The 18,868-nt window shown below is 35.8% G+C and overlaps 1 protein-coding gene across 2 annotated transcripts; it reads left to right on the top strand.

Moving 5' to 3' along the window:
* The first annotated feature begins 507 nt into the window (after nt 1-507).
* LOC131071198 (cinnamoyl-CoA reductase 1-like) lies at nt 508-9,063 on the top strand. Of its 2 annotated transcripts, none has more exons than XM_058006923.2 (6): nt 508-624; nt 1,719-1,891; nt 3,790-3,975; nt 4,066-4,228; nt 6,293-6,479; nt 8,808-9,063. In XM_058006923.2, exons 1-6 carry the CDS (start codon nt 528-530, stop codon nt 8,950-8,952), a joined length of 951 nt encoding a protein of 316 aa, XP_057862906.1. In that variant the 5' UTR covers nt 508-527; the 3' UTR covers nt 8,953-9,063. The 2 variants fall into 2 exon arrangements, with proteins under 2 accessions (XP_057862906.1, XP_057862907.1); XM_058006924.2 differs by having other exon boundaries at nt 512-642.
* Nucleotides 9,064-18,868: the final 9,805 nt, after the last annotated feature.

Genomic DNA, 18,868 nt, shown 5'->3' with positions numbered 1-18,868 from the left:
AGAAAGAAGACAAATGCTTCCATCACGTGGCACTTGTCTATTCGATGACATACTGAATGTCTGCAGAAAAAACGAAAAATCAAATGTCAACTGTCACTTCTCAAAAAAATATAAGGCTGAAAAAACAAAACCTACTGTAGAATGAAAAAAAATTTGAGCCTGTGATTTACTGCTGCTCTACGTACCTATCACCCATCAAAGTGCGTTAGCCTTTTCAAGCTCCTCCTACTGAAATCCACGTGTCCTCAGATAAGACTTCCGAAAAAGACCCGAAAATGATTCAACCGACAGCTGTTCACTCTATGACCTTTAGAAACAGTTTATTGATGGTAACATATGTGACGATGCGGAGTATCTTAAACTGAAGCTCGTACGAGTGTCTAACAGCTTGGCGTATTTTCCACAGGCCACCGTCCACACGCTTTTTTAATCCCACTGCGGTTAAAGGTCTAACCGTAGTCAGGTTCCAAGGATGATGAACTAAGTATTTAAGTAGCCGGTTGGGCGAGGATAATTTCATCGCTAAAATGGGGTTGACAGAAACTGTGTGTGTTACAGGCGCCAGTGGCTTCATTGGCTCATGGGTCGTTCGTTTGCTCTTAGAGCGTGGTTATACTGTCCATGGCACGGTTTAGAACCTTGGTGACCATTTTAATTCTTGAGCTCTGGTGTTTTTTGTTTAATGGCATTTCATTGAATTTGAGTTATGATTTATTTTTTCTTAAATCCTTTTTAATGTTTTGGATCGCTCTTTTTGTTCTAGAGAATTGTGGTGTAAATTTTAATAAATCTCTGATCTATTGTCAGAGAATTGTATAAATTTTAATAAATTTTTGTATAAATTTTTTCTTTCACATCAAACTCTGCTCTATGTAAATTGTGTAAATTTTTACACTTTAAGATCATAACTCTACTCTATGTAAATTTGTGTAAATTTTTTCTTCCAACATTTCTGTCTAATATTGTAAAAATCTATTATCAGAAATAAAACAGAGAATTGTGTAAATCTGTATAAAAATTTTCTTTCGGATCAAAATTTAAACTATCTAAATTTGTGTAATTTTTTCTTCCAACATTTCTATAAAGAATTGTAAAAATATATTATCAGAAATAAAACAGAGAATTGTGTAAATTTGTATAAGTTTTTTCTTTAGGATCAAAATCTAATCTATCTAAATTTGTGTAATTTTTTCTTCCAACATTTCTATCAAGAATTGTAAAAATCTATTATCAGAAATAAAACAGAGAACTGTTTAAATTTGTGTTCTTTCCAACTCTACTCTATGTAAATTTGTTAAGTTTTTTCTTCCAACATTTCTATCAGGAATTGTAAAAATCTATTATCAGAAATAAAACAGAGAACTGTGTAATTTTTTAAAAACTTTGTATAATTTTTTTCTTTCGGATCGAACTCTACTCTATGTAAATTGTTGCAAGTTTTTTCTAGAGTAAATTTGTGCAAGTTTTTTCTTCCAACATTTCTATCAAGAATTATAAAAATCTATTAACAGTAAATTTGTATAAATTTTTCTTTCAAAGTTTAGGAACAAACTCTATAATCTATCAAAAATTGTTAAAAAAAAATTGTAAAAAAAAATTTCCTTCCAAAGAGAAGACAATTATGATTGTTTGTTAAAAAATTTAACTTTGTGTTTGATGGCATTTCATTGATTTTTGAGTTTACGTTTTTTGTGAAAATTTTTACTTTTTGGTTGTAGAAAATTGGAAGGAAACTCAACATTTGGAGGCAATGGAAGGGGCGAAAGAAAGGTTGATATTGTTTCAGATGGATTTGATGGATTATCAATCAATTGAAGCGGCCATTAATGACTGCGCTGGTGTTTTTCATCTGGCAATGCCCAATACTATTGAGGCCGTGCAGGATCCAAAAGTAAGTTGTTCTAATCGTTTGAGTACGATTAGTTAGTTTAATTGTCTATATGTAGCCTGATTTTTAAGATCAGTTTTTTAGTTATCATCTTGTTTGTAAGTTGTAAGTTTTTTAGTTATCATCTTGTTTGTAAGTTGTACTGATCGTTGAGTACAATCGGTTAGTTTAATTGTCCATGTTTAGACTGATTTTTAAGATCAGTTTTTTAATTATCAGCAGGTTTGTCGGGATTCAACTGTCTATTTTCGTACTGGCTTGATTCGATAGAGACTTTATTGTTAAAATGGATTTGTATCGTTTTTTAATAATTAATCCTTGGTTAAATAAGGAAATGAATAATAATAACTACTGTAAAGGTACGAAATAACAGTGAATTGTAATCTTTTTTACAATTCTTTATGATGGAAAACATTTGTCGACAATATATATTTAGTATTTAAATTATGTTTTATTTTTTTCGTGGGTACAGTGTATTGTAATCTTTTCTCCTATAGTCTATTATGGAAAAATTTTGTGGACAATTTTTTTAATATTTAAATTATATTTTTATTTTTCGTGGGTTAGTGATGTGGCTTCACCTCCATCTCTGAGATTTTTTCTGGGGAAGGGAACGAGGACTGATATTAATTCTATGAATTAACAGTGTTGGGCCGTACAGAATGCTAGAGCTGCAGCCTGCAGATACTACTCTGCATTAGTGATTTTTTTGCAGTTCTTTTAAGATCCCATGAATTAACAGAGTTGGGTCATGCAGAACTCTACCGCATTACTGAGTTTTTCAAGTTCTTCTAAAATCCCATGAATTACCAGAGCTGGCAGATACTACTGCTTTTTACTGAGTTTTTTCCCAATTAGATCATGCAGAATACTAGAGCTGCAGATACTACTACATTACTGAGTTTTTCCAGTTTTTCTAAAATCCCATGAATTAACAGAGTTGGCTCTTGCAGAAAGCTAGAGCTGCAGATACTACTGCTTTTTACAGAAAAAATTTCTAGTTATTTTAAGATCACATGACTGAGTTTTTCTAGTTCTTTGAAAATCCCATGAATTTATAGAGTTGGTTCTTGCAGGATGCTAGAGCTGCAGATACTACTGCTTTTTACTGAAAATTTTCCAGTTATTTTGAGATCACATGAATTAACAGAGTTGGGTCATGTAGAATGCTAGAGCTTTTTACTGAAACTTTTTTCCAGTTCTTTTAAGAATCCATGAATTAACAGAATTAAGTCAAGCAATGTAGAATGCTGGAGCTTTTTAGTTAAATTTTTTTCCAGTTCTTTTAAGAATCTCTGACTTTAAAGAATCAGGTCAAGCAGAATGCTAGAGCTGCACATACCACTGCATTACTGAAATATTTTCCAGTTCTTTTAAATACTCATTAATTAACGGAGTTGGGTCATGCAGAATGCTAGAGCAGCAGATATTACTGGTTTTTTACTGAAACTTTGTCTAGTTCTTTTAAGATCCCATGAATTGACATTGTTGGGTCATGCAGATTGCTAGAGCCGCAGATGCTACTGCATTACTGAAAATATTTCAAGTTCTTTTGAGATCCCATGAATTAACTTAGTTAGATCATGCAGAATGCAAGAGCTTACTGAAAAAAATTCAACTTCTTTAAAGATCGCATGGACTAACTGACTTGGGTCATGCAGAATACTAGAGCTGCAGTAGTATACATTAACACAGTTGGGTCGTGCTGCAGATACTTCTGCATTACTAGAAAAATTTCCCATTTCTTTTAAGATCTCATACTTTAACACAGTGGGGTCATGCTGCAGATACTACTGCATTACTTGAAAATTTTCTCCGTCTTCAAAGATTAGATCCTTAATTGTAAGATTTAGCAAGTTACCAGTATGTTTACTATTGTATTTCTTTTATGATGTATGCAGAAGCAACTGATGGACCCTGGGATCAAAGGTACCCTGAACGTACTGGAAGCAGCCCACAAAGCTAAAGTAAAGCGGCTGGTGCTGACCTCCTCTGTATCTGCTTTCGTTCCCAACCCAAAGTGGCCTGCTGACACCCCCTTGGACGAGACATCCTGGACTGATATAGACTACTGCAAACAAAATGGGGTCCCTTCCGTTTAACTACCTTCGTTTTTTAACAATACCGTTTCTTCTGCCATTACCCAGTTTGTGATGGATGATGGATGCATGAAACAGATTTGGTATCCTGTAGCAAAAACACTGGCTGAAAAGGTAGCTTGGGAATTTAGCAAAGAGAAAGGGTTGGATGTAGTTGCCATCAACCCAGGGACTGCTTTGGGTCCCATTCTCCCTCCTGATTTCAATGCCAGCTTGGCCATGATCGTCCGCCTAGTCAATGGTATGTGCATATTCTTCGCTGCTTTGTATTTTGTATCTTAAATTTGGTCCAATACTTTTTAGACTGTGAACTTACTTGTGAGTTCTCCCCAAAATACCAAACCGGGGGAATCAGGAAGAAGTTTCAAGGGATTTATTTCTGTTGTTCGTTGCAGTCTTGGTATCTTAAATTTGGTCCAATACTTTTTAGACTGTGAACTTGCTTTTGGGTCACTTTTATAATAGTGTCACTTCCTGTTGTTTATTGCAATCTTAGCGTTTTAAATTTGTTTTGGTACTCTTTTCAGACTGAACTTTTTTGTTGTTTGTTGCTTTGACACTTTTCAGACTCTGAACTTTTTTGTTGTTTGTCGTTCTGATACTTCTCAGACAGTGAACTTGCTTTTGGGCCACTTTCACTTCCTGTTGTTTATTGCAATCTTAGCGTTTCAAATTTGTTTTGGCCTCTTCTCAAACCTGAACTTTTTTGTTGTGAACTTTTTTTGGGGCCACTATAAGTGTCACTTTCTGTTGTTTATTGCAATCTTAGTTTACACTTTTCAAACTGTAAACTTATTTTGTTTTATGGGCCACTTAACCTGCGCCTGCTGAACCTGCAACCGCCGTCCGTTCGTTGGTTGACAATTTTCAGACTGAACTTTTTTGTTTTTTGGGGGCCACTTTCATAATAATGCCACTTAGCGTCTAAATTTTGTAACTTTTTTGTTTTTCTTGGACCACTTTTGTCACCTTCTTTTGAAGGCTTTTCCATACTGCTCAGTATGCTTTAAGATTCGTTTTACCACCCTATAATGATGGGTTGAGAGTCGAGACACCTTTTAAAACTAATAATAAAAATATGGATGGATATTTCCAATAAATACTAGCTCCCACTCTTTATATGTGAAATTATATTGGGCATTATTTCATAAGTAGTTTCAAATGTCTTGAATTTATATATGGACATAAATCCCAATGCGGTTTGCTCTTTGGCTCAAACAGTCAATGAAGAAGGATAACCTTGGTACACAGATGAAAAGCAAAATGTCTCTACAGTGAAAACAAGCTTTTTATTCTTTGGCTCAAACATTCAATGAAGAAGGATAACCTTGGTACACAGATGAAAAGCAAAATGTCTCTACAGTGAAAACAAGCTTTTTATTTTAGCTTTTTCTTTGGTTTATCTGTTATAAAGAACTACTGGGCCAAATACTACAGAAATGTCAGTGGTGTTTGCAGACTGCATTCAGCTATTACTCATCCAGTCTCCCAGCTCAATCCTCCCAGAAATGTGTCATGTATTCTTCTGCTCAGTGCATCTAATTTAGTCTACTCCTCAGGTGGATTCTTGCCTTTTTGCCAAGCCTTCATGAATTTAGGTTTCTAATTCAGCCTAATCATTTAGTGGATTCTTGCCTTTTTGCCAAGCCTCCATACATTTAGGATTGTTGCCTCCTAGGACCCTAGGACCAAATTGGTCTAGGTAATTTTAACCGGCTTTATTCAATCTTGCATATGCTCTTAACTTGCTATTTTATTATGATTAAGGGTGCAAACTGAAAGTACCATTCTGCCACTTGTTCATTTGGAATTTTTCAATTTTGTGCCATTAGCTAGAGAGAAGTTGAGAAAATCAAACTTCACAGATCAAGGTACATTGTAAACGTTTACTTGATACATGTGGAGGCTTTAGCATCTAAAACAATGATTTCCAGGCTAATATGCTGAACAGTGTTAGAATCGTACGATGGAGGCTTTAGCATCTAAAACAATGATTTCCAGGCTAATATACTGAATAAGAGACCAAATGATAGACTCGAAAGATTTGCAGCTTCCATTACTTGATTACTGTGTTAGAGGGGAGTTATACCTATATTCTATTTAACTTACTTAAATATATAATTGATGTTTGCACTTTTACGTTGCATAAGATGCTTAAGATATAGATTCTAAAGTGAAACGCAGTATATATAGTTTACTTTAAAAATTTCTTCAGTGTTTTAGTTGATGGTTGGACTCTTATCTTTCATAAGGCACTTGTTTTTATGGTAACTTTAACTAGTTTTGTTCCATCCTTATGTTACAGGTAACACAGAGGAGTATCGTAATTTTTATATGGGTTGTGTTGATGTAAGGGACATTGCAAAAGCCCAAGTACTACTATATGAAACACCCTCTGCATCAGGGCGGCACTTGTGTGTTGAATCTATAACACATTGGAGCGACTTTGCAGAGTTGACAGCGAAACTATATCCAGAATATAATGTGCCCAAGTAAATCCCTTCATTTCAGCTCACTAGATTTGATCATTAGTTTATGCTTAAAAAAATACTAGAAAGAAAATTTCTAAAATCATCAATTGATGAAAAGTTTTCCATTATCTACACTTTGATGCCTGTCATTTCGTTTAGCTGTCATTTGAATTTTCTTGCCATGTGACATCTTCCATGACTTCAATTTCTCATCAGATTCTCAATCAAGTAGAGCTTTTAGCCTGATCTCCACACAATTTTAAGGCTTGTTTATACTTGCATGGTTACTATTTTCTTCAAAGAAAACTCTGGTTTTTTTCACCACCTTGTGAAATATCAGTATAATATCAAACTTTCTCGTTCATCAACAACTTAATAAATCAGTATAATATCAAACTTTCTCGTTCATCAACTTAATAACGAACACCATATTTTGTGTGATACAAACATTACTCTCTTTTTTTTCATCTTTCTATAACATCAAACATCAAACTTTCTGATCTTTTATCAACAACCTAAAAACAATCACCATATTTTGTGTGATATAAACACTTTATATAATCTGAACAGGGTTGGGTAGAGCCCCTTTTGACAATTACAGGCTGTGTTTATTGGATCTGAACAGGGTTGGGTAGAACCACTTTTGACAATTACAGGTCGTGTTGTGGTCAATGTACAAATTGTTTACTTGAGACTAGGCTTTTATTGACAGTGAAGAGGTTGTGTTTATGTGATCTGAACAGGGTTGGGTAGAACCTCTTTTGACAATTACAGGTTGTGTTGTGGTCAATGTACCAATTGTTTACTTGAGACCAGGCTTTTATTGACAGTGAAGAGATTTCTCTCTGAAAACAGAGTGAAGTACTTAGCATATCTGTTGTTTATGTGTTTCCATGTAAACAAATTGTTTAACTGTTCTACACAGGTTGTTTATGTGTTTCTATGTAAACTTCTAGTGCATTGTTGTCAGCTAGTGTGTTAGATAACTCTTCTGTGTGTTAGATAACTCTTCTGTTACAGGTCACAGAGTTATTTTTCAGTATTTTTTTTTTTTTTTTTGGTTTGTGTAGAACACCTTTTGACAGTAACAGGCTATGGTATATAAACATCCCAATGGTATGTTTTTGATCAATATACTAATTGTTCACTTGGGGACTAGGCCTCTATTGACAGTTGGTATGTTACAGTAACAACTGGTGTGATGTCAACGGTTGGTTGTTTATGCGTCTCCATGTAAACATCTGGTGCATTGTTGTCAGCTAATGTTTGAGCAACTTGTACGTCACGGGTACACAGTTATCTTCATCGGTCTCCTTTAATTTCCTGGTCATTTGTGGGCGTTATCAATATAAAAATTAAACGAAAAGAAATTGATTATTCTCATTCAAAAAGCATTTTAAAACATAAGGAAAAAGGAAAGAGAATCAGTGATGTGTTTCTCTTGTAGTGATCTTCTTTATTTATGATTATAAAGTATCAAGTTTTTTCTGCGAGAAGGTCATGATGTTTTGCTTGAAATGTGGCATATCTTCATATTTTTTATTCTCCGGCAATCCATTAGATGGCCACACAAAATGTGGCATATCGCCATATTTTTTATTCTCCATCAATCCATTTGATGACAAACCACCCTGAATTGACTGGCTCTTAGTTTGTAAGAGTTAGTTTAATGGTTTAGTGGTTTCGTCTTAATTGTCTTCTTGTGCTTCAGTTTAATGGTTTAGTTGGTTTTCCTCATAATTGTCTTTTGTTGTCTTGTTGTGTTTAATCCTTATTTCACGTGTTTAATGTTTATCTTCCTGATTCCTGATTTTTCAAGGGTCTGTCATGTAGCTTAGTCGGTGTTCTTCGTAATTGCCTCTTAGTGTTTAATGCGTCTTTCTGATTGTTCAAGGGTCTGACGTCTGATTTATGTCGTATGGTTTAGTCGGTGTTCTTCTTAAGTGCTTAATGCTTATCTTCTCATTGTTTAAGACACTGGACTTTCTCAAAATCCCCGTTTTTTACATTGAAATCAGATCAATTATCCTGTTTTTAACATTGAAATCAGATGACTTATATATATATATATAATTCTGGACTTTCTCAGAATCCCTGTTTTCCCATTTTGAAATCACATATAACTTATAATTCATCACTATATATATACTCTGTACTCGGAAAGTGCTGTAAAATGACTTAACGAAAGCCCTTTATGAAGAGCTGAAAGGATTATGAAAAATAATATGTATTGAGTCTGATTTTTATTATCCTTGGGTGTTGGATGTAAAGAGAATTTGGTAAAAATATTCAATTGTAGGTCTTCAGTTCCAATCACACAGCTTTTTATGCTAAATGCTCTGATTGCAGGTTCACAAATGTAACTCAGCCAGGGTTGGTACGTGTGAAGAATGCACCCAAGAAGTTGATTGATCTTGGGGTCGAGTTTGCGCCAATGGAGCAGATCATTATAGATTCGGTTTCATCACTGCAAGACAAGGGTTTTCTGAAGTAATGAAAATAATTCCGTAAATGTATTTCCTGCCTGTTAGTCTTATTTTTTTATAGTTTGTTTCAGTGTTTTCTGAATGGAGATTTGCCTTACGTAGTTGGCAAATGTAAACAATATATTATGTTTAAAGGTTTATATATGACTTGGATTTCCTTAAATCTTAGAACTATTTGACATGTTTAAGTCTGACTCCATGGATGAAGAAAAAATAGGTCAAGAAGCAATTCTGCTCATAGCTTAAAGCTGGAAGGAACAAGGGAATAAAAGTTAATGTAGCATTTTAATTTTGAGTGATGACTGAAGGTAAGAGATTAGGAACAGGAAACACAGGATCATGATTATTGTCTCCATAAAACAATAAATGAGATGAATATTTATATATGCCAAAATTTGACTCAGGCATACTCTACCATAAGGTATATGGTGGTACCTCGCTTAGGCATCTCAACTCATACACGACCAATCAAAATGTCAAGAGTTCATGATGGTATCCAATTGCGCTCTCATTAACAGCAGGATCCTTGTAAAGGAGAATGATACCCATCAATATATGAAGACATTTGAACCCATATAGGATGTCCATTCTGAAAGGTCGTTAGCTAGACGAACCCATGAACATTGTGCATCTCAAGCAATGATATGCAATGATCCAAATAATATATTTTTAAAAAATAAATTAAATTCATTCAACGGTAAAAAACACTTCCGGTGGCACTATGGGCAAGTACACTTTCACAAACAGATATCATGTATAGTAGTATAGTAGGCAACAAATTTTGTTTATGAATATGTATCATTTCATTCATCTTGTTCATTGTTCTTCCATCTATCTCATCACCCCATTAAAAGATCCTCTACTCCCTCCTTTAAATTATTTTTTAAGCTTGTTATCTATTATTTCTAATCACCCCTTTTTCATACTCTCTTCCATCTATCTCATCACCCCATAAAAAAACCCTCTCCGACCTCCCTCAATTTTTTTTTAAGCTCGCTATCTATTATTTCTAATCACCTTTTTTTCATACTCCATCCCTCTCTAATCCCTCTTTATATTATTTTCTCATCATCTTACAATCCTTCATCACTCTATTATCTTCATCATCAGATTGCTCACCTTAGGAGCCTCAACTTGCAAACATTTCCAATGGAATGGTTAGCACATATATTCTCACTAAAGCATAACCTTCCCACCACCATCTATTATTACATTATATCTCTTTGGTATGTTTTTTTTCTTCCAAGTGGAACTATCACCTCCTCCCTTACTTATCCTTTCTCCCTTCAATCCTAGAACTTCCCCTCCATTCCTTCCTCTTTTCCCTCCATTTATCCAACTCCTTCCTCTTTTCCTTTAACATGTCATTGAGTACCAATCTATAACCTATACACCACCGTGGTTGGCCTCATCCTTCTTATAATGATGTCTTAACAAAGTGCCTTTTGGATCACTGTGTTATTAGCAATTCATGTTTTGTGTTAGTTCATATGTACATGACACATTGTCATTATGATCCTCATCCTTAATATAATGATGTATTAACAAAGTGTCTTTTGAATCACTATGTTATTATCAACTCATGTTTTTGTGTTAGTTCCGTTGATTGAATTTTTTGCGAACTGGGGAAGTTTACAAAATTGTGGTTTCAACCATAGTATGCGAGATTAAATCTTTCCTAATTTATAAGGGAAGGCTCCCCCTTTTGTTTACTACTCTCTTAATCTAGAATACAATACACACTATGATTTATAATCTAAACATGGGCGGTACATCATCCTACTCTCTCTTTAGAATAGATGTTATTCTCTCCTCTTTTTTCAGGAAAGCGAAGCAGTAATGATTAATAAAATTTCAAAGTTACAAAGAAATAACTTAGAGCTTATGGATGAAAAATACAAATAAAGAAGCAAAGTTCCCTTAAAGGCTCAAAGTCCTTTGTTGCTTCTTCAAGATGAGAAAATAGTGCTTAAGCTCAAAGTCTTACAAATCACTACTATCTTATCAACCTTTCTTCAAATAACTTTTGTAACCCACTATGTCAACTAAGATAATCAAAGAAAAGCACAAAGTCTTTATCTTGATCCCTTATTACAACTTTTGATAATATTTTCTCGAAATAACAATATGAAGCTCAAAGTCTTAAGTTATTATCTCCTTCTACCAAGATGACAAAACTAAGCACAAAGTCTTTGAAATGCGATAAATTTTCTTCAAAATAACAAGGTGAAGCTCAAGGTCTTCAAAATGTTATCTCTTTCACTAATTACTAATCCTAATAAACAAGAGTTGAATTATGGCACAAAGTTCACAAACCAATTACTTATCCTAATAAACAAAAGCTAAACTATGACACAAAGTGAACAAGAGATGAACTATGAGTTGAACTAATCTTTAATGATATTTTATCACAACACCTTTACTTAATCAAAATAAGATTCAGTAAAAATGCTAAACACAGTGAATTCAACGCCAAAGATATTTTCTTATTTGATCAAGTTAGCAAAATAACAATAGGAACAAAAAGTTTCATTTTTTCTTTTCACTTCAATCCAAATTGACTTGGATGTCTATTAATTTATCAATAGAAGATAATGAGAAAACATCCTTGTCCACCTCTTGTCTAACAAGTAAACTAAATTCTTTGATAATATCTTCATGAAGAGGCTTTTGTTTTTCATCAAGGAATGTACAAGGAAGTGTTGATATCTTTTCAATGGTGTCTTTTCCTTTATCATCACATTCCCTTTTAGCTTTTCTCATATCTTTGGCAAGCATCTCTATAGTGTTCATTTGATGTTCTAGTACCTCCCTTTGCTCAATATACATGTCTCTTGAAGGAAGTACTCCATTGTCAACGAGAACATCTAATTGGAAATCTTCTATCTTCTAACTTCAACCAAGAGTCGAAGTTCTTCTCATGTATCTCCAATTCATTTGAGAACATATCCAAAGTTTTATCCAGCTCAGATTTTATATCTTCAAGATTATTAATCAGAGTAACTGCAGAACATAAAAGATGTGTACCTTAACTCAATATCCTATCCATCCACTCACCAACTGATCTCCCACATGAATTGACTTGTTCAGCTTGCTTGATGATCTATTCGTCCATTGATGAGGTGACTGGTTCAATTTCCTCTGACAACTTGGTTATTTTGATCAAGGCATAGGTGAGTTGATCCACCTATTTTTTTAATTTATCCTTCTTTATCTTTTCTTCATTAAACATTGCCACAAGATACTCAAAATATGCTTGAGCATCTTCCACTGCTCCTTCATGTGTCTGCTTGCCTAGGTCAATCCTATTGATGACACAGTATGTGGGTTGTACTTTATCCAAATCCATGTCCAAAGGAGGAATTGTCATCTCTACATATTTGTTCTTTGATTTATCCTCCTTCACCTTGGATATAAAGTCTTGGCTTTCTTTGTACCTTTGGGCTTAACAGGAACCAACTAACTGAAGTCAAAATCATCTAGAGAGATGACTTGATTTTTTCTCTTGGAGTGTTAGACACTAGCCAAGGTGGCAAAGGTGTATCATCATCTACTCCAAGGTTAACACTTGTGATGCCAATTCTTGAGACTGAATGCTGGTGGTAACTATGGGTGAAGTGGAGGTGACAATGGCAAGTTTATTTTGAGCAACATAAACCTTAGGAGGAAGCTGAGTTTCTAATATAAATTAATCAAAATCTTCCAACATGGAAGAAGTGGTGCAGTCATGGTTAGGAGGGACCTCAATGAGATCTATTTGGACGGTGCAACAAGAGTAAACACAACAAAAGCAAGACAAAATGATGGAGGCAATGCAGAATTGAATGAATTTGATCATGAAAACTTATTACAAATGGTCAGTAATATCCGAACTACAAGATTCGGATCACTAGCCTGCTACAAATTTGGTCAACTCTGAACCTCTCAATCTTAGGATATATCTTCTATATTCTCTCCCTTGAATTATGATGCTTAATTACATTGATATATAGGTTCAAGAGAGATCTGTGTCGGCCCAAGAGGGACCAAACGCTGAGGAACAAGATCAAACGTACAAAACCACCATCTCGACCTCCGCTAATGAAAATCCTCCAGAAAATCCAAAGGAAGAAGTGCAGATCAGAGAGAAGGTCAACCACACGCCAAGGAGCATTGGAATCAACGAACTAAAGCTCTACAAGCTACATAAAGGATCTGCAAGATCTGGTGTTCCGATGTTCTAAGCCATAAAACTTGTTAGCATATGTGTAGAGTTTGATGACATGATGATAATGTATGTTGTCATTGATGTCAATATGTTGAAGTGTGAACCGTTATGTTGAAGTGTGAACCGGTATGTTGAAGTAAGTAAATTGGAAAGTGAACCGGTATATGCAAAGTTTGTATCGGGGTTTCACTTGATATGACTACCGGTTGGTAGTCTCAGCTTTAGGGTTTCCGACTAATGCATTCCAAGTTTGTGCAATTCGACCGACAACATCCTGTGATGAGTTAGCATTGAAATGAAGATTAGATCACGTTGCCACGTCAGCCTTGTGTGTGTGAAGGATTTCCTTGAGGATCGTGCATGAGAAGATTGATTCTATCTATCTCGGGAATGTTCAAAATCTTAGTAGACGGTGAAAAGCGCGTGATGGGTTATCAGCTTCTAGAAGCGGTGAAAAACGGACGATGCAGAACGTCTTGAGATTTGTTCAAGAATTTTTTACCCTATGTAATGTCATTAAGCGGTCAGGATTGGACCGACTGTATTTTTAACCTAGATGCTTAAAGTTTTAGGTTTTGGCCACCGACCTAAATTGTTGTCTATAAGGTCGATGATGATTTTCATTTGAAGTTGTTGGAAAATGAATGTATTGTTAGAGTTTCAAGCAGATCCGAAGCAAATATGAACTAACAATTATATGCAGATTTAAATACAAAAGATAAAGAAATAAAACAGGACACAGATAACACAGAGATTTAACGTGGTTCACCCAGAATGGGTTACGTCCACCATACACAGTCGTCCAATCTTTCTTATTATCCAGCAAAAATAGTACATCAACCTTACAATGCCTTAAGCATCCCAGCCGCTTATAACATGCGTTTTTAGGGCAACAAACAAAGTCGGCCTTTTTTAGGGTTTTATTACAATGTCGGTTTTCATCAACAAAAAAATGGCAAAAAAAAAATTTCTCGGGGGTTGCCGCCCCCAAACCCCTGCCTGGGGCCCGGCCCAGCCCCAAACCCCAGCAAGGATACATGCTGAGTGTATAGTACTTTGCTGATCAGTCACCACATTTCAACAATCTCCCACTTGGAGACTGATCAGGCTCCACACCGAACAATCTCCCACTTGGAGACTGATACTACACGACACCACTGTACATGCAACATCCGCTGGATAAAAGACTAGGACTTGACTGGTATAAATTCCACAATTATCAATCAAGAAGACCAACAGAAACTGATGAAGAAATCAACTTCTCCTGTGGAACTACCTTTGTGAACATATCAGCAGGATTCTCACTTGTGTGAATCTTCTCAAGCCGTAACTGACCCTCCTCCAAAATAGTCTGGATGAAGTGGTACCTGAGCTGAATGTGCTTTGTCCTTGAATGAAAAGCAGAGTTCTTCGCAAGATGAATGAAACTCTGGCTATCAGTATACAATGGGCTATTCTCTTGTGTCTGACCCAATTCCTTCAGAAAACATTGCAACCAAATCATCTCTTTGCTGGCTTCTATAGCAGCAACATACTCAACTTCAGTGGTTGAAAGTGCAACAACCTTTTGCAGCCTAGAAATCCAACTAACTGCAGTTCCCCCTATAGTAAAAACATACCCTGTAGTACTCCTTCGTGAATCAATATCACCCGCCAAATCAGAGTCAACAAATCCACTTAGAGCAGCATTAGATCCTTTGAAACATAATGCCTTCGTAGTAGTTCCTTTCAAATACCGAAGAATCCATTTCACAGCATTCCAATATTCCATACCCGGATTACTCATAAACCTGCTCACAACTCCCATTGCATGTGCAATATTTGGCCTTGTGCATACCATTGCATACATCAGACTGCCAACAGCTGATGAATATGGGATGTTAGACATTTTATTAACCTCTTCCTATGCCTTTGGGCACATCTCCTTAGTCAATTTGAAATGACTAGCCAAAGGTGTACTAACTACTTTTGCATCTTGCATGTTAAATCTTTTCAACACCTTCTTTATATACTCACTTTGGGACAAATTCAAGGTTCTATTTTTCCTATCCCGTGTAATCCTCATATCGAGAATTTGCTTAGCTGCACCCAAATCCTTCATAGAAAATGACCTGGCTAATTTCTGTTTAAGATCATTTATATGTTGCATGTTAGACCCAGCAACAAGCATGTCATCAACATAAAGCAACAGGATAATATAACTGTCATTATCAAATCTCTTAAAATATACACAATGATCAGAATGACATCTATGATAACCGTGTTCAGCCATGAAACTATCAAGTTTTAAATACCATTGTCGGGGTGCTTGCTTTAGGCCATACAGACTTTTCTTCAACCTGCACACCAAGTTCTCCTTACCTTTGACCTCATATCCCTGTGGTTGCAACATGTAAATTTCCTCCTCCAAATCTCCATGGAGAAAAGTTGTTTTGACATCTAATTGTTTAAGATGTAAATCATCTGCAGCCACAAGACTAAGTACAGTTCTAATTGAATTCATTTTTACAACTGGAGAAAATATTTCATCATAATCTATACCCTTTTTTTGTGCAAAACCTTTTACCACAAGTCTGGCCTTATATCTTTTCTGACCTCCTTCCTCCTCCTTCAGCCGATAAACCCATTTGTTAGGCAAGGCTCTTCTTTTTTTTTTTACAGGTAAAGGGACTAAGTCCCAAGTCTTATTTTTCATCAAGGAGTCCATCTCCTCTTTCATGCCTAGCTGCCACTGTTGTTTGGCATCCACCTGCATTATTTCTTCATATTCTTCTGGTTCACCAGAATCCGTTAATAAAATAGAATACACAAGAGGAGAAAATCTTTCAGGGGGTCTACTTGTCCTCGTAGAACGTCTAACACTTGCAGGAGTTTGTGGGACAATCTGTTGTTGCTGAGCATCAGGTACCTGTGGCATTTCATTTTCAGGAATCTCATCCAACACCACATATTCTTGTTTGTCCTGTTCATGCTTCTTTTCCTGCATTTGTTCTTTATACATAACCTTCTCATTGAATATAACATCTCTACTTCTAATTATTTTTTTATTTTCAAAATCCCATAACCGATAGCCATATTCATCTATCCCATATCCAATGAAAGTACATTTCTGAGATTTAGCATCAAGCTTGGTTCTTTTTTTTTTATCAACATGGACAAAAGCTTCGCAACCAAAAGTTTTTAGAAAAGAATAATTTACCTTTTTACCAGTCCATGCCTCCTCTGGAATACCACCATCCAAAGGGGTTGAAGGTCCTCTATTTATCAAATAGACAGCAGTATGTACAGCATCTGCCCAAAAATGTAAGGGCAATCCAGCATGCAATCTCATGCTCCTCGCACGTTCCATGATGGTCCTATTCATTCTCTCTGACACACCATTTTCCTGTGGAGTTCCTGGAACTGTCTTCTGTTTTTGAATCCCATTTAAGGAATAATAATCTTCAAATGCTTTGCTGCAATACTCACCTCCATTATCCGATCTGAGACACTTCAACTTTTTTCCTGTCTCATTCTCAACCAAAACTTTCCATTTCTTAAAAGTTTCAAAAACATCTGATTTTTGTTTTAGGAAATATACCCATGTTTTTCTGGTTGAGTCATCAATAAAAATAACATAATAACAAGAGCCACCAAGAGATGATACCTGAACCGGTCCCCATACATCTGAATGTACAAGCTCTAACTTCTCACTCTTCTTCTCTTTCCCAACCTTGAGAAATCTAACTCTTTTCTGTTTACCATAAACACAGTTTTCACAGAACTCTAAATCAATCTTCTTTAGTCCTGGCAATAGATTTTTGGAGTGAAGGATTTTCATCCCTTTCTCACTCATGTGCCCAAGCCTATGGTGCCACATTATCGAATATGTTCTTGCAACATTTATTGTTGTTGTCCCTGCAGTAACTTTATCTATAGCAGCTAAGGTAGAGTAAGTGTTACCAGTACACAGATATAATGTGCCTACCTTCGCACCTTTAGCTACTACTAATGATCCTTTAGTGACCTTCCACATACTGTCTGAGAAGGTAACTATGCAACCTTCACTACCTAGTTGCCCTGCAGAAATTAAATTTCTTCTTAAATTAGGAACATGTCTTATCTCCTTCAGAAACCAGTCATTACCATTCTGCAACTTGATCTTTATCTTTCATTTTCCAACAATTTGACAGGGCTCATCATCACCCAAATATACCTGTCCAAAATCACTTTGAACATAATCTAGAAAATATTTTCTATGGGGTGTAGCATGAAATGAAGCCCTAGAATCTATTACCCAGGAATCATTAACATTATCCAAACATAAGATTAAAGCATCTTGTAAAGTATTACTTGCAATATTAGCTTCCTTACTGTCATTTTCATTTTTGTCTCCTTCTTTGTTTTTCCGAGACCAACAATCTTTCTTTAGATGACCAGGCTTTCCGCAGTACCAGCAATCTTTCTTTCCTCTAGATTGAGAGCGTCTTTTCTTTGACTTCCCTCGTAACTTCTCATTCCTAGGGCCTTTTCCTCTTTCCTTTGATCTTCCTTTGTTCTCCACATTCAAAACACTACCCGATGATGTTGGAGTCTCACTTGTGCTTTTCCTTCGCATTTCCTTGCTTAGGATAACACCAACAATATCATCAAATACCAAAGTATTTTTACCAGAGACAGAGTTACTTACAACCATAACCAAGCTATTCCAGCTTTTTGGCAAAGAACATAAAATCAAGAGAGCCCTAACCTCTTCTGCAAAGGTAATTTTTACCGAAGACAATTGACTGGTAATTGTATTAAATTTATTTAAGTGCTCCGCTACAGATCCTCCCTCACTCATTTTCAAATTAAACAAACGCTTCATAAGAAATACCTTATTCGAAGCTGAGGGTTTCTCATACAGCTTAGCCAATGTTGCCATCAAATCTACAGTCGTTTTTGCTTCTGTTATCTTGAATGCTACAGACGACGCAAGGCACAATCGAATGGATCCCAGTGCCTTTCTATCTAAAATGTCCCACTCTTCATCTAATATTGTGGTCAGTTTCTTTGCCTTTCCTTCCAATGGCCGCCGCAAATCCTTTTGATACAGGTAATCCTCCATCTGCATTTTCCATAACTGATAATTCTGGCCGTTAAACTTTTTGACCTTGAATTTGGAATCCTCCATTGCTCCCACTTAAATCTGAAAGTCCTGCCAATTTATAGAAAACCTCACTCTGATACCAATTGTTAGAGTTTCAAGCAGATCCGAAGCAAAGATGAACTAACAATTATATGCAGATTTAAATACAAAAGATAAAGAAATAAAACAGGACACAGATAACACAGAGATTTAACATGGTTCACCCAGAATGGGTTACGTCCACCATACACAGTCGTCCAATCTTTCTTATTATCCAGCAAAAATAGTACATCAACCTTACAATGCCTTAAGCATCCCAGCCGCTTATAACATGCGTTTTTAGGGCAACAAACAAAGTTAGCCTTTTTTAGGGTTTTATTACAATGTCGGTTTTCATCAACAAAAAATGGCAAAAAAAAAAATTCTCGGGGGCTGCCGCCCCCGAACCCCTGCCTAGGGTCTGGCCCTAGACCCCAGCGAGGATACATGCTGAGTGTACAGTACTTTGTTGATCATTCATCACATTTCAACAATCTCCCACTTGGAGACTGATCAGACTCCACACCGAACATGTATGTGAGGTGATTCTTGCCAAACCGAAGAAGTGAGT

Source organism: Cryptomeria japonica, chromosome 7 (assembly GCF_030272615.1).
Source record: "Cryptomeria japonica chromosome 7, Sugi_1.0, whole genome shotgun sequence".
Taxonomy (NCBI): domain Eukaryota; kingdom Viridiplantae; phylum Streptophyta; class Pinopsida; order Cupressales; family Cupressaceae; genus Cryptomeria; species Cryptomeria japonica.
Note: the sequence above shows the minus strand (reverse complement) of the source record. Positions and strands in the feature narration are given on the sequence as shown.

Coding starts and splice junctions, on each gene's coding strand:
- LOC131071198 (XM_058006923.2), top strand. CDS start 528: ATGGGGTTGACAGAAACTGTGTGTGTTACAGGCGCCAGTGGCTTCATT. Junction 1,892..3,789: donor AGGCCGTGCAGGATCCAAAA/GTAAGTTGTTCT, acceptor TGATGTATGCAG/AAGCAACTGATGGACCCTGG. Junction 6,480..8,807: donor CCAGAATATAATGTGCCCAA/GTAAATCCCTTC, acceptor CTCTGATTGCAG/GTTCACAAATGTAACTCAGC.